Source organism: Passer domesticus, chromosome 3, assembly GCF_036417665.1.
Source record: "Passer domesticus isolate bPasDom1 chromosome 3, bPasDom1.hap1, whole genome shotgun sequence".
Lineage (NCBI taxonomy): Eukaryota > Metazoa > Chordata > Aves > Passeriformes > Passeridae > Passer > Passer domesticus.
Genome location: NC_087476.1, coordinates 44657411 through 44671590, shown reverse-complemented (window position 1 = coordinate 44671590; position 14180 = coordinate 44657411). Strand labels below are relative to the sequence as shown.

General features: G+C 45.1%; 1 protein-coding gene and 1 long non-coding RNA gene across 5 annotated transcripts in view; one reads left to right on the top strand and one right to left on the bottom strand.

Moving 5' to 3' along the window:
* Positions 1-2936, top strand: part of PDSS2 (decaprenyl diphosphate synthase subunit 2) — a 111897-nt gene extending 108961 nt beyond the window's left edge. The window contains exons 8-9 of the mRNA XM_064412845.1: positions 12-206; positions 255-2936. Coding sequence (XP_064268915.1) covers positions 12-170 — 159 coding nt within the window. The 3' untranslated portion in view covers positions 171-206; positions 255-2936. The remainder of the gene's footprint in view (positions 1-11; positions 207-254) is intronic.
* Positions 2937-5253: 2317 nt separating this feature from the next.
* On the bottom strand, positions 5254-14024 carry LOC135296464 (uncharacterized). 4 transcript variants are annotated; one of them, XR_010358564.1, is made up of 3 exons: positions 12915-14024; positions 6973-7028; positions 5254-6518 (listed from the first exon to the last, which is right to left on the bottom strand). It is a non-coding gene; the product is annotated as an uncharacterized LOC135296464 (long non-coding RNA). The 4 variants fall into 4 exon arrangements; XR_010358566.1 differs by having other exon boundaries at positions 12927-14024; XR_010358565.1 differs by lacking the exons at positions 5254-6518; positions 6973-7028 and adding an exon at positions 10348-12479.
* Positions 14025-14180: the final 156 nt, after the last annotated feature.

Here is a 14180-nt window from a genome sequence, read left to right as displayed (position 1 = left end):
TTTTCCAACAGCTGCAGGAAGCGATCAAGGCTGGCAAAGGTGTCACTTCTGCCATCGACCTCTGCCGCTGCCACGGAAACAGAGCGCTGGCAGCCCTGGAGCGATTCCCTCCCTCGGAGGCCAGGGACGCCTTGGCCAACATTGTCTACGCCGTGACCAGGTTTCCCTGACCTGCTGCTCCGGGACGAGCGTCTCTCCCTCCACAGGTGGAAGCAGCCCGGCGGGGACCCCGGTGCCGCCTCACGCCTCCACAGGTGGAAGCGGCCCGGCGGGGACCCCGGTGCCGCCTCACGCCTCTGCTCCCTCAGCCCGTCCCGGCAGAGGAACGCGCGCTCGCTGCCGCCGCCACCAGCAAAACTCGGGAGGGGAAAGAAAAAAGGTCACAGACGGTTTTCGCTTGTCGTGCCAGAAGCGCACTTGAGGCTGCACCGGTAGAAATAATTAATGAGTCCCGTTTCCGTGACCTCAGCAAATGGACAGGAAATAAGGCGGTATTGATTGGGCAGCAGCGGGGACGGCGCCAGGGCGGAGGCCGGTGGTTTTCCTGCCAGAGGGAGGGATGGATGGAAGGGCGTGAAGATCCAGGTGTCACGAGAAACCCGCTCCAACCTGCCCAGAGAGAGTGAGCTGCCGAAACCGGGAATTAACATTCCCTTTTCCAAGGGGAAGGGCAGTTTGGGGGATTAATGGGGGAAAATCCCTCTCTGTCTGCACGCAGTTATGTCTCCTTACACTCTTTTTATGTATTCAAATGTAAAATTACCCTGTGCCTAATGAGTTCTGTATTTGAGAAACTTGCTGAGAAAATGTGTCAAGCATGGTAAGTAGGAGCTTTAAAATATTTAATCAAATATTAATTTGGCTCTGTTAAGGGAACCGAGTGCCTGGAGTTTATACTGTGCCTATGTAAAATGTTGCTCTGGGTCAAAGAATGAGGTTTTTCCAACTCTTCTGGGGGAGGGAATATCCCTCCCTCGGATCCAGCAGTTTGTTTCAACAGAGTCTTACACAAAAGAATTTCCTATGTTTGTGACACTTGTGTTAATTTAAGCCAAATAAATGTTAATTTGTAAGGCTAGACATCAGCCTTTGGCAAAAAGGAAGCAGGAATGCTCCTCTGTGAGTAGTCACCGCACTGAATAAAATGCAGAAAATACTGGAGAAGTTTTGAACCTCAGTTGTTGGATTTTCAAGTCCAATTACAGACGGCTTATAAGGTGTATCAGAAACCTGCAATTTGAGACCGTCTCTGTTTTGTTCATAGGAGATGATTTTTGTGGTTTGCACTCGTGCAATCTGAGAATGCCGTTGACAAGAAGGCTGAGTTTACATAAATGATCTAGATTGAGACTCAGCTACCTTTCTTCCTTCTGTGGTGTAATTACAGCCCAATCTGGAGACAGCTAGCACAGCAAACAGATTTCATTACATCCCTCACTCAAACACTAAGTGGAGTTATTTCTGTTAAATTCTCTCCTCCCTCCTTTTCCCCCTGTGCTCCCTCCCTGCCACACAGCTTGTTTGTCATAGATCAGAGTGTTGCATTCCACCAAATGCAAAATATAAATAAAAACTCTGTTCTCTAAAAAATATACTGAAAATATATCCTGTGTAGTGTACATCATATTCTGTGTACATTCTGCCCACATTATACCATGATATTTTATGTATAATAAGATTGAGTCCCAATCTTTGTTTAGGAGCAGCATCCAGAACTCAGGACTCACTTTGTTCTGGAGAATGGCTTCAACACCAGACCCCTTCTTACTTAGACTTTTTCTCTTTCCTGCCCTGGCATTTTCTTTCTTCCCAAGACTGGAACTTCTCCCTGAGTTAGTGTTGTTACTGCAGCAGAAAGGCTGAAGACAGAAGAGAAGCACTGAGAATCGTGGTTTATTCCAGGCAGTTACCCATTAAGTTCCCTGAAGCTGTAAAAAAAATGTGCTTGAAAGAACTACCTAAGTTCAACCAGAGTCACATTTCCGCTTTCTTTGGCTCTTGTTTTTACATATTACATGAAGTAAGAGCCATTCATCATCTTTTCTTAGTCTTACATCTATGTTAATTGGTTCATAATTATTTAGGGCTGCAAAAAACTTGGGTTGCTGGAGATATTCTGAGTCACTTCACCTCAGCTGTGTGAAAGAAACACCAAACATACCACAAAACTGTGTACACCTCGCTTATTTTTTCATGCAAGTACAAGTTTTTATTTGTACTTGTTACCAATAAAGGGAAATCCCCAAAAATTTATGACTTTTTTTTTTGGTATTTTTATCACCAGAATGTTCTGATTGCTCTTAAATAATTAAACCTTAATGTTAAAAATAGCAAACAAACAATGTGAATTGTCCCTTATCAATATTATCAAGTAATCTTATGTTTAAGGTATTTGCCTGTAATTCTTCAGAAATTTTTGTTGTCTTGTTTCCTCCAGGTAAACTATAAGCAAAATATTGTATTTGTCTGTCAGACTCTGGGTGAACTAGTCATTGCTGTGTACTCACACAGTTTCTGAGCAGTGTGTAACCTTAGGGCTGTTCTGGTCTGGTCATGGTCTTATTTTTGTCTCCTTGGTTCCTTGTCCTCACCTACCTCTAAAGCAGGTCAGGGAGAGGGAGGCCAGTGGACTGAGGAAGGCATTCACACCTTTTTACTTCAGTCACCCAGCTACTCAACCAGACATTCCTGCTGGCTGCTCCTCTGGGCTTATCACCACTATGGAATTGCTGCACCATTCCACAGATGCACAAAATACAGGACAAGGTCCCAGCTGCTTTTTAAACCAAATTAAAATAAAAAAGTTATCCTGATCTACTGCATCCCACTTGTGATGGAGTTAATTTTCTTGGCAGTATCCTATGCAGTCCCATGTTTTGGATGTGTAATTAAAACAGCGTTGCTCACCCTCTGTGCTCAGCAGTGCTTGCACACTACCAAGGCTTTCTCTGCTCCTCACTCCAGCACCCACTGAGGGGCTGGCTGTGGGCAAGGGGCAGGAGGGGGCACAGCTCACCTCAGAGATAGTCTGTGCTGTACAAGATCGTGCTCAGTAATAAAAACTGGGGATGGGGAGGGGGGATGTTCCAGGAGTCTGTTGGCTGGGGACTGTCAAAAAACTGGTAGTGATTGCTTTTTCCTTGCTTGTTTTTCATGGTTTTGTTTTCATTTTTTCCCCTTTTATCTATTAAACTGTCTTTAACTCAACCCACAAATTTTCTCACTTGCTCTTCTCTGGGGTAGAGTGTAGAGACACTTCTCTTTCTGTTAATGGTTAGGGATTTTTAGAAGAATCTACTAAAACTGTGTCTTTTATTGGTGGCATCAATTTCAGTTTCCCACAATATTTTTGACCTTTAGGATTGTAGCCTCAAATTGCTCCAGGAACAGAAGTAGTTCAGTAAAAAGCTCTTTCTCTTCTCATCTGAGGATTTCCTTGCCCCCACTCATGCTCACTGAGCTGAAGCAAGAGGAAATATCAAGGGGAAATATGCTTTAATCATAACACACTCCAGTAGATTACCTTTATATTCTTCAAATCTCCCTCACCTGCTTGTAAACACTCTTTGAATGATTTTGCATTTACTTTAGCAAAGCAGCAAGTCACACAAATACAAAAACCCCTTTTTGCCTGCCCCTGGGCTCATACTGCCCCAGCTGGATAGAGAGGAATGCTGCTCCCTGCTCCTGTGTGCTGGGCACAGAGGGTGGGATGCACCACACTGAACTTGGATGGGCATGTCTAACCCCGGATGTGCTTCATCTCAGCCCAGGAAATCCTCCATGAGGGACTGTATTCATCCTTCCTCTGTACAGAGCTAAAAGCCCACAGTACATCCCATGGTGGAGGGCACTGACTGAGCTGCTCTGAGGTGCTTAGCTGCTGTCCAACACAATTCTTTTTGGTACCCAGGATGGACACTTAGGGCTCAAGGTAATAAGATGTTTTACCAGAGTGTGCTACAGGGAACCTTTTATGCCTGTTCAGCTGTTGCTGGTTGTGATGTTGACTTACTCACTCTTGATGCAGGGACCCACTCCCTGTCTTGCTCAAGAGTAAACACAACAATTTGAGAGCATGTTGAGGGCTGGGTTTGTCTTTTGCAGTTTGCTGTGCTGTGTGGCACTTGGTTGTGTTTTCCCTTGGAGAACTATGATGAAAGCACTGGCCCTGAGCCTAATCTGGTATTTGGGCTGTGTGTTGCTGCTGTCCCAGTACTTCGGGAACCATCTTGTGGAGATAATTAACAATTACACCTTTTCTCTCCTTTCCTCTGAGAGACAGTTGTGGAGGAAACAACAGCACCCTCCCCTTCGCCTCCTGCAGGGTTGCTTTCCACCTTGTTACAATGACTGTTCAGTATTTTGAACACTCCTGGGTAATCAGAATGTGTCTCAAGAATCTGTATCCAGCTTTTCCTAGGATTAACTGAGTATTTAGGAATATCACACAGGGATGTGCCCTGAGGTTGTGTGGTCGTGGGTGGTGAGGTATCTAGAACAGTTTTTACTTCTGATGGTGTGGCACCTGACTGCCAAACAAGTGCAGGATCCTGAAAAAGCAACAGTACATTTGAGAAAAGGATGCCCTGGCTGTGCTAAAGGGACACAACTTCTCACACTGTGTTGGGCCTGGCCTAATGCTGCCAAGAACTCTTCAGCACCCTTAGAGGGTCTCTGTGTCTGAAGACACACAGAAAGCACCATGGCTAAGCCAGACACCCACCTCTCAACTTTTATCACAAAGAAACAATGGAGGCAGAAGCAAATTGCCTCAGTCAGGGAGAAAGCTTCTCCCAAGAGGGAGCAGGAGGAGGATTTGGAGAGGCAGCCTGTTGTGCAGCAGAACAGTCACAAGAACAGGAGGGGAAAGAGACAGAAATCATGAACAAGGCAGAAATCATCAACTCCTTAGCCCTGAGTAAGCTGCAAGATACACATAAATATTACAGCCATCAGCCTGGTGAGCTAATTATCAGCTGGCTGCTGCAGTGCTGTGCTACTGGAGCCAACCGTCAGGAATGAGAGAGCAAGGCAGCCCAGCAGCTGGGATGCCTCACAAGGGAATGGGGGATCCAACAAAAGGATTGGAAAAGGAGCAAAAATCAGCAGTCTCTGGAGGCAGCTTGCATTGAGTGTGAAGAAGCATCCCCGTGAAGGTCTTGCAAACTATTAAGGCAAGAGTGGACAACCACTGAGAGCATCCAGTCTGTGGGGGAGTTAGCAGTGGTGGAGGTGATCTGCAGCAGCCTGGATAACAACCAGGCATCTAAAGACCCAAGTGAAATCCAGTGCAGGGGAAGTTTGTATGGAGCACTGTCACCATATGCCAGCACCTGGTGCTCGTGACTTGGCCAGACATCAGGGCCCCAGCTGTGGGTAGATTGGCCAGTCTGCTCCAGCAATTCAAAGAGAATCTCTCTGCCACCCACCCCTGCAGGCCCGTGCCTCAGCTGGGGAGGGACTCCCGACAGTTCCAGCTGTTCAAAGGCTTCCTCCTCCTCCCCACCAGCCACCATCCGGGCTGACAAAGGAGATGTTTTCTGCTCAGGGGGGAGGTACCATGTGCACACCGGTGTGTCACGCTGTGGTTCTGTCTGCATTATCTCCATGGGGCAGTGAGAGCCCTCAAAAGTGGAAGCTGGGGTATGTGAATTGTGAGGAATTTAGTGGCTAAAAAGGGCCCATACAGGAGAATTACCACTCCGGTTGCTGTTGAGCAGTTCCCCAGCAGCACAGAAGGACTGATACTGCCTTTGACCCCAGTGTGGAAGTTCTGGTTAGCAGAAAAAGGATCAGGTGATGAATACACCATCCAGGAATTGAGGGGCTCTGCCTCTGGCCAGGGAAGGAAAGGGATTTCCAGGTTTATTTGAGTGCATGGATTTGATGGCCTGGCACACCTGATCAGCTGGCTGTTCTTCTCTTAATGTGGCCCTCCATGTGCCTTGCCTTATTGGCAGGAAAGAAGGCACACGTGGCCCATATTTGACCTAGTGTTGAACTTGACACAAGTTGCTAAAAGATTGAAAAGCTCTTTTTGGCTTAATGGAACATTAAGGAGGCATTCTCTGGAGCTGCTGGGGAGTGCTTCTTGCCCCAAGCAGTGCTAAGGATGCCAGAGCAGTGTTCTCAGGGGTACACCTGCTGGTGAGATCTCCCCGTGGCTTGTTCTTCCGAGCAATATTTGAATTTTCATCAGCACAAAAGGCTAACTCAGGCAATTGTGCCATGGTGCAGATTTGTCAAGGAAGTGGCTTCTGGGTCAGAGCACTGGCTGTCACTACTCTCGTCAGCTACTTCAATCTCACAGAAGAGTGAGGCATCAAACTTTTTTATTCTTTGTAGTCTTCAAAGTCTTTTACCTGCACAGTGTCTTACCAAAAATAAAGAGCTAAAGCTTTTCAGTCTCTCAAAGCAGTTCAAAGGAAAGAATATTTCCAGTTCTGAAAGTCATCTGTTCTGACGGTCTTTGAATTAAATTATCCTTTTTTGTTCCACCTTTTGGAAACCAATCCCTAAAATGCATTAATTATTTACATAATTAGCATTCACATGTTTCTCTTTTAGGCTAAGCTTGGTTTTCTAAGCTAAGAGAAAGTGGCCATTAAGCTAAAATTCCTACAGCGAATTCCTTTAAAATAAGCAAAAAGATAAAGTACAGAACTTGCTCTGAGTTGAGAAGAAGGTGACAAACAAATTGGCCTCGCTACACCAAAGCCTCCTGCAGTCACCTCTGTCCAGCCCCTCCCGCACAGCTCTGCCCGCGGCTCCCGGCGCTCTGCCGCGTTCCCAGCCCCCGCCAGCCGCCGGAGAATGCTCGGGCTCCCCCCTGTGTAGGAGATTCCCTCTCTGCAGTGCGTGAAGTTGACTTAAATTCATGCCTCTTTGCAAAATGCTTTAGTCAGTGTGCCTCTCTTGAGGCAAGGCAACCTTTTTCTCCAAAAGAGAAAGAGCGACAAGACGGTTTACCTACTGAACTGGAAAGCAGTGTTCCACCGACTTCACATGGTGAAATTGCAAGTCGTCTGCAGGAGAAAAGAGGGATCACATCATACAAGAACACTCCTCTTAGCTAATAGTGACAGGCAGGTGTACACTGATAACTGAAACAGTAGTTCTCATATTTATCTGGTTTTTAAGAAATTTCTATATTAAATTCCATTTGAGGCATATTTTGATATATTGTGTAGGAAAACTGCAATTTTGCAGAAACACTATAAAAAAAATCTTACTTTGACATTTCCTTCTTTACCCTATTCCACTTTGTCTTCCTCCCTTCACCCCTTGCCCCAAATATCAAAGATTGAAAATACTCTGCTTTATTATTAGAACAATGCTCATAGTTTTTAGTTTTAAAATTGTACACAGAAGTATTTTACTTGAAACAAAAACAATATCTTAAAACTAGACGTTTCTATACCTTCAATGACTACCGCAAATGACTGGCCTCAATTGCAAGGTTCAAATCTTAGCAGTTATTAAATATCAAATTATAGAAATTAAATGTTTTGCAGAAGCCATTAGAAAAATCTCAACAAGTACCAATAGATTAGGTTATATTTTTTTCCCCCATAAAAAATATTAACCCTTATTTTAAAAAGCTTTACTCTCTGCAGAGGAGCGTGATGGTTTTTCTATGTGACCAGCTTATCCAAAACACAGCGTGGTTAGGAAATGAGGCTTTTTTCCCTCTTGGCTAGTTTTGATGAAAGCTCTCCAAGTTGCACATTGTGTCTGAACATTTCTTCATTCATAGCATGTGCCCATCGAAAACTGTTTTCTGTTTGCAGCATTTCAGCTGTACTATTTATAAGCTCGTTGAACAATGCTACTAGAAGCTGCAAAAGGTGTGTATTTCATATGCAAATCACTACCAATAATTTTCTACAATTACACTTAGTTGCTTGCATCATTATTTTCATAAAAATGGGTTTAGAGGGAGAACATTACAGAAAAATGTCTGTATTGGTAAGATTTATTTTTAATCAAACAACTTTATTTATATCCAAAGTATAAAAACTGTGAATGTCCCTACCTCTGCTCACATTATGTAAGACCACAAGCAATATACATGGCTTTTAGATGGAATATGCTGAGATATCTTTGCAGACAAATAAACAGGGTTTAAACATCTAGTATCTCTTGAAGATGACTGATGCTGCTAAAAGTGGTCACATTACTAATGATTAGAAATATTTCTTACATAAACTTTTATGAAAAGTAATTGCTTTCACATTCTATTGTAGTAATAACCACAAAGCAGGTGGATTTTTTCTTATTGTAAACCCAGGTCCCCACCGCTACGGTTTTAATTAAAACTTCAGTCCAGATTGAATTTTCACCAATATCAAAGGGAAATTCCTGCTGGACAAAATGCATTCACCTTTTAAATTCATGGCTGTTCTCAAAGGCACTGCTGTAGGGTATGACTAGGTTGTACTAAATGGGTTATAACCAGGGCATCGAGTAGCCATGAGCCAGAGATCCACACTAATGCAAGTTCAGAAGGGAAGATTCCTATCCACCCAAAGAGCAAGGTTCAGGAGCAGCTTCCCAACAGTAGTGAGGGTAAAGACCAAGTATGGGGAATCCCTAGCTGCTTCTAAGACAGTGACTATTTTTTGTGAAAAGGACCGTATAATATGTTGGCCATGACAGAAGAAGCTGGACCTCAAAAAACCTTGAAAGGCTGTTTCAGTTTTGGGACCTGAAACAAAGAGGATTCCTACAATCTGAATATTGCTTCTTTGATTTAAGAAAAACAGTTGTTTGCAAACTAATAATAATAATATCATCATCATCATAAGCTAAATCATCCATTGGAGTTCTCCGAGAAACTTGGTTTTACACATTGCTTCACAATTCTTTTTTTTTTGGAATATTGTTGCAGTTGCAAGCACTTAAACTTGCATATCTAAGTGAGGTATGAGACTATGCAACTGGTCCAAAATATTCTTTCTCCATATAATGGGCAAGATATGGAACTGAGTGTTAAGCACACAAAGGAGAGCGTGCTGTTTGCACTTGGCTGGGAGATGTGGACGTCTTTGGGAGAAAGGACTTTCCAGGCTGTGTTTACCTCTTCTGGATGTAAAACAGAACTGGGCAAACAGACCTTTAGGGGATAAATGTTTGGTCCTTCAGAGTTAGTTATGGTGTCAATAATAGGATGACTGTGCATTAAGTGAGCATTACTTCTTTTTAAATGCAAAGCTGTGAAATAGCTCACAATGGCGCAGTTCTTGGCTGAACTAACATAGAGTAAAGAGAACTGTGATTTCATTGCCAAGAGATTAAAAGAGGCTTATGCTTCCAAGAGTGAAGTTGCTCAGATTTGTCAGTTTTTAAACAGTTATGGATGCAACTGATGTCTAAGTAAACTGCTGCAGCACAGAAGGAGAATTTAGGTTGCTCACTGGGTTGAGTTACTCTATTCTTGAAGCTCCTTTACATTTCTGTTCTGCTCTTCCACTTCGGCTTCGATCTGGTTTTTATTTTAAGCTTTTATATAAAATTCTTCTTCCTTTGGTGCTCAAACGTTACATATCTGCTGTCTTGCCAGGACACTCTGGTCCTACTTCAGGCTAGAAAAGGGTTTTCATATAATGAGTGTTCATTTTTTAGAAACTTTTTCTCTGTGAGCTAAACTCTTAAGATTTCCAACCCACATGCACTTGGAGATGAACCGTCTTGTTTTTAAAATCCAAAGATGCCATTTATATATATTCTCTATTTTGATATCCTTGATTCAGCAAGCAACACAATTGCATCTTGCCCATCTCTGTGAAGTCTAACTAAACAGCAAATTTTGAAGTTTCCAGTGCCATCTATCATTATATCTAAGAACAAGAAGCAGTGTTGCTATAAAATAAAAAAAAAACATCCCCAGAGTATCATGCAAAAATTCTGTTTGTTGAGAAAAAAAAAAGCAAAAAAAAAAAAAAAAAGCAATTATATTAACTGGCAGTCTAATCCAATGTTTCCCAACTAGTGTAGTATTTTGCTGGCAGAACCCTCCAACACTGCTTGCAGTCACAGGAAGTTTAAAAATATAAATAAAGTTCAGATGTCTGCCACTGTTTATCTCTGCCTGGGTTACAGCAATGTATGGATATTGCCCGCAGCGTGTTACTTGTTCAGTATTGTTGCCTGTGGGCCAACAGAGGTTCCAAATATTCCTGTGCAATGTGTCCATACATGTCCTTTCAGCGGGACTGGCTGTGAAGACCATGAAAGTGTGCAAAGTTTGTTATCAAGTTGCTTTATTTGCCATTAAATATTTTCATTTTATAAACTTTGTATTGCAGAACGCATTTTACTGCAAATCAGATGAGTTAATTGGACCGATTTTTTAATGGTGCCTTTCAGACCCTTTTATTTCAAGGCAGAAAATGTTGGAACCTGCTTTCTTTTCTTTTTTTTTTTTCCCCCTAATATATTCAGTCTCTTTGAAGTTTATTTATATCAAATACATGCCTAAATGATTTAAGGTGAATTCCAAGCTGCCTAATTTAAGAATCTGCCCGATTTGGGTGAGTCAGTGCCTGACTCGTGGCACCGCTGGCGTTCCGAGTCCCCCCTGCCGTCCCTCTAGAGGGCAATCCTGCCCGTCCCGTCCAGCTCAGCTGCACCCGAGCAGGAACCCGCAGGAAATCCGAGACTCCATCCACTTGGCTGTCCCCGGGGACAAGCACCCTTCCAGCAAAGGCTGGAGCCACACTCGGGTGGAGAAATGGCGCTGTAATGCAGAAAGCAGCCGCTTGGCTCTGTGCTGCCTGGCGGCAGCGGGCACCTCCCCTGCCTGCTGCGCACAGGGTGGCCAGCGACACAGGAACCGCTGAAAGCCAGCCCCAGAGCAGCACCGGGGATCTGGTTACCGCTGTGGGCTTCTCTTTTTGCACAAGGGGCTTGTCTGCTCATTAGAGTCTTAACATAAAAGGTATATAAGTTTCAAGGAGCTGGCTCCACACCCCACTGTTTCTCATCTCCTTTCTTTCCGGGCTCCATAACTCCTGTGTCTGGCTGCACAGTGGCCTAGTTTCAAGATGTGGTGAAGTGACAGACGATGTACTCGTACCATAGCAATACTTTTTACAGAATGAAACTGCCAAAATTAGTTCCTGCTGAAAGTGCTTTTGACATCTCATGCCACATCTCTGCCTACTGAGTGCTGCTGTGGGCTATTGCAAAGATCTACAAGAAAGAAGCCTTGCTGAAGGTTTCCAGTTGGATTCTTGCTTATCCCAAATGTTTGCAGCACAGGAAGCAAAAAGGCTTCTAAATTTAGGTTCATTCTTCTGCTCCTTGTCACCGTACCAAGCACCAGCACACTGAGCTGTTCTGAGTCCCAGCTCAGGGGACAAGCGCTGCCACCTCCCTGCCAGCCACCGTGGCTCCTCACCCCTGCCCAGGGGAATCTCCAGCCGACTGGGTCCTTTGAACTAACTCCGAGAAGGCATTCTCCGGGGAGGGCTGCCACCTTTGAGTTTCTGCAGGTGAAGGTCTAGGGATCTGCCATACCCACCCTTCGAGAACTCCATACAAGTGCAGACAGTGCTTTCAGCTTCCCTGGGGTTCTGAGCACATCGGTGTTGGTGACTGAAGTCTCCTGCAGTTTGCTCAAGTCACTAATGGCTCATTGTATTCCAGAGCAGTGGTGATTATTTTACTGAAGAGTTCTCTCGCTAGGGCACCACTACTCCCCTCCCCGGTGACCTGGAATTTTTCACAGATTGCCGCAGTGTCACAGAGTGGTTTTTGAGCCAAAGGCACAAAGTGGGGGAAAGATGAACATTTGAATAAATGACGTGTATAGCACAAGTTCAAATGGTGAAAAGAAATGGGACTTGTCTGGCTGGGAAGCCAATCTAAGCTTGCTACCTGCATTGCCTGGAGACAACTTGGCTCGCTCCCTTTCCATTGAACACTGTTATTGCAACAATATGCTCGTGCTGCTTTATGCTTAGCTGAGGCCCTTCAGGTCTCCTCCTGGGCTTGAGTCCCTAGTAGCTACAATGCCTCAGGCCAGCACTATAGAGCAGAAATGAGGTGGAGTTCAAACTGCCAAGGTATTTTCTCAAGGGCTCTGAAATTGAGTTTGGGATTCCACTGGCTTGCTCTTGCCTTATGGCTGCCTTTCCTTAGCCCCACTAAGTAACGCGTTCAAGGAAATCCATCGGAAATCTAGCCCTACTTAGCAGCTGGCCCGGGTGTTAAAACACGGCACCCTTTAAGAAAAGCCTCCATTATCCTTCCAGTAAAGGAGGGGACAAACCATACCCAAACTTGGGTGTTCACAGCGCTAACAGGCTCAGAAAAGTTCGCGGGTAGTGCTCTTTATCTCCGGAGAGAGAAGGATGCGCTAACTGCAGAACACTTGTCTCGCTAATAAATGTATCCATCCTTGTTGGAGTGATTCATCGGAGGAGTTTCAATGCTGGTGGTTCCCGCTTTCAAGCGCTCCTTTTAACAGCTGTCTATCAACAGCAATAATAAAAGGAGCAGTCAAAGTTAAAATCAACAAACTATTATCTGTTAGGATTATTCATGGATATGACACTGTAAACATACCAAAAGTCCCAGATGCTAAATTTAGAAGAGCGACATAAGTGGAAGAACAAAATTTTAGAGAACTGCATCTAAAGAAAGCGCCAAAAATCTGAAATGGTGAGGATTTTTTATTTTAAGAGGCACTCTTTGTATTGTTCAGTTCAGAGGAAAGAGCATGTGACTGGGAAAGTGCTGAGCTATTTATGGGGCAGATTTATCTGAGATTTTCGTTCAGTTATTTCTCAGACGACTTACATGTCTTTGTATTGCTTTTGAATTTTAAAAAAAAAAGTTTGAAATACAAAGGAAAGGTTTATTTAACAGTTACGTTCACAGCACTGCTCAGAGCTGACGAGTTTTACCTTCACATTTACCTGCCGCTTGCACGGTGTGTATTTGCCTTGTAACTTCTGTCGGATACATCCTCCATGCTGCACAGGGTCCAGCATCCTTCATGGCAGTATCAGCCCCTCACCTACTCATTTTATAATAAACACCTTTTATAAACATCTTTAGACTGAACTTCTTTTACTCTGGAAAAAAAGCAAACCGTAAAGCAACTACAATACAATTAGAGCATCTGGCTGTGTACTTTTATTAACAGCAAAATTAATCTATGTATCAGGAACGGCAGCACTGGCCGAGTTCACGGTGTAAGTAAAACATTTCACGCAAAACTGCCAAGTTCCAAAGGTGTGTTACATACAGCCAAAAAAACATAACTGCTACAACTGGCCATAGGTTACAAAACCAGACTTCGCTCCCCCACTTTTTTTTTAAATTATTTTTTAATCTTTGGGAAACGGTTTGGTTTTCTACAAGCTGTTAGTCGAAAGGGCACGTATGATTTGGCAGACTAATGTAATGTCTTACGTGCTCCTGTCAATTTCAGGGAAGATAAAATCTACAAGGATACTTAATTAAAAAAGAATGCAATGTCTGTTTTATAAATCACTGCTGCCATCTGCCCCGCAAACGCGGAGCATGGAAGCGGTCTTGTGTTTAACCAGCGTGGGAAAAAGCCTGGATCTGAATTAAACCAACTTACTGAAATAACTTTTTTTAAAAGTACAGGCTTAGCCTAACGCGGCACCACACACCGGCGTTTCCTACTTGGCGCTAAGCACAGAAACCCGCGTTAAGGTCACATAAAGGCGGGCGGGCAGCGCTCCCACGGGCGCTGCCAGCTCCGGGCAGCGCCGGGGGCCGGAGCCTGCCGGGCCGGGCAGCGGCTGCGTGCGGGTGTCACAGCCCGTGTGTGCGAGGAGCGCTCGGCGCGTCCCCCGGCTCCGCCCGCAGGGCTGCCCCGGGCTGACCCGCGGCCACGCCGCCGTGGGGACGGATTTACGGCATCGGCGCGGCCGCGGCCGGGGTCTCGGGAGCTGCCGGGCGATCTCTGCGGAGCCCGGCTGCGCCAGGGGATGACCCGGACGCCGCGGTTCTGTCGCAGCCCGGCGGCGGCGGGACGCGAGTGGCGGGTGGGTGCTGGGGAGGCGCGCGGGGGACGCGGGGCCGTGTGCCCGCGCGCGGCCACGTGCTCGCCGCCACCTGCCGTGGGCACGCGGCCCCCGCGCCGCCTCCCCCGCGCGCGCACGTGCGCGGCCCGCCGCCCGGCTCCGCGTCCACGC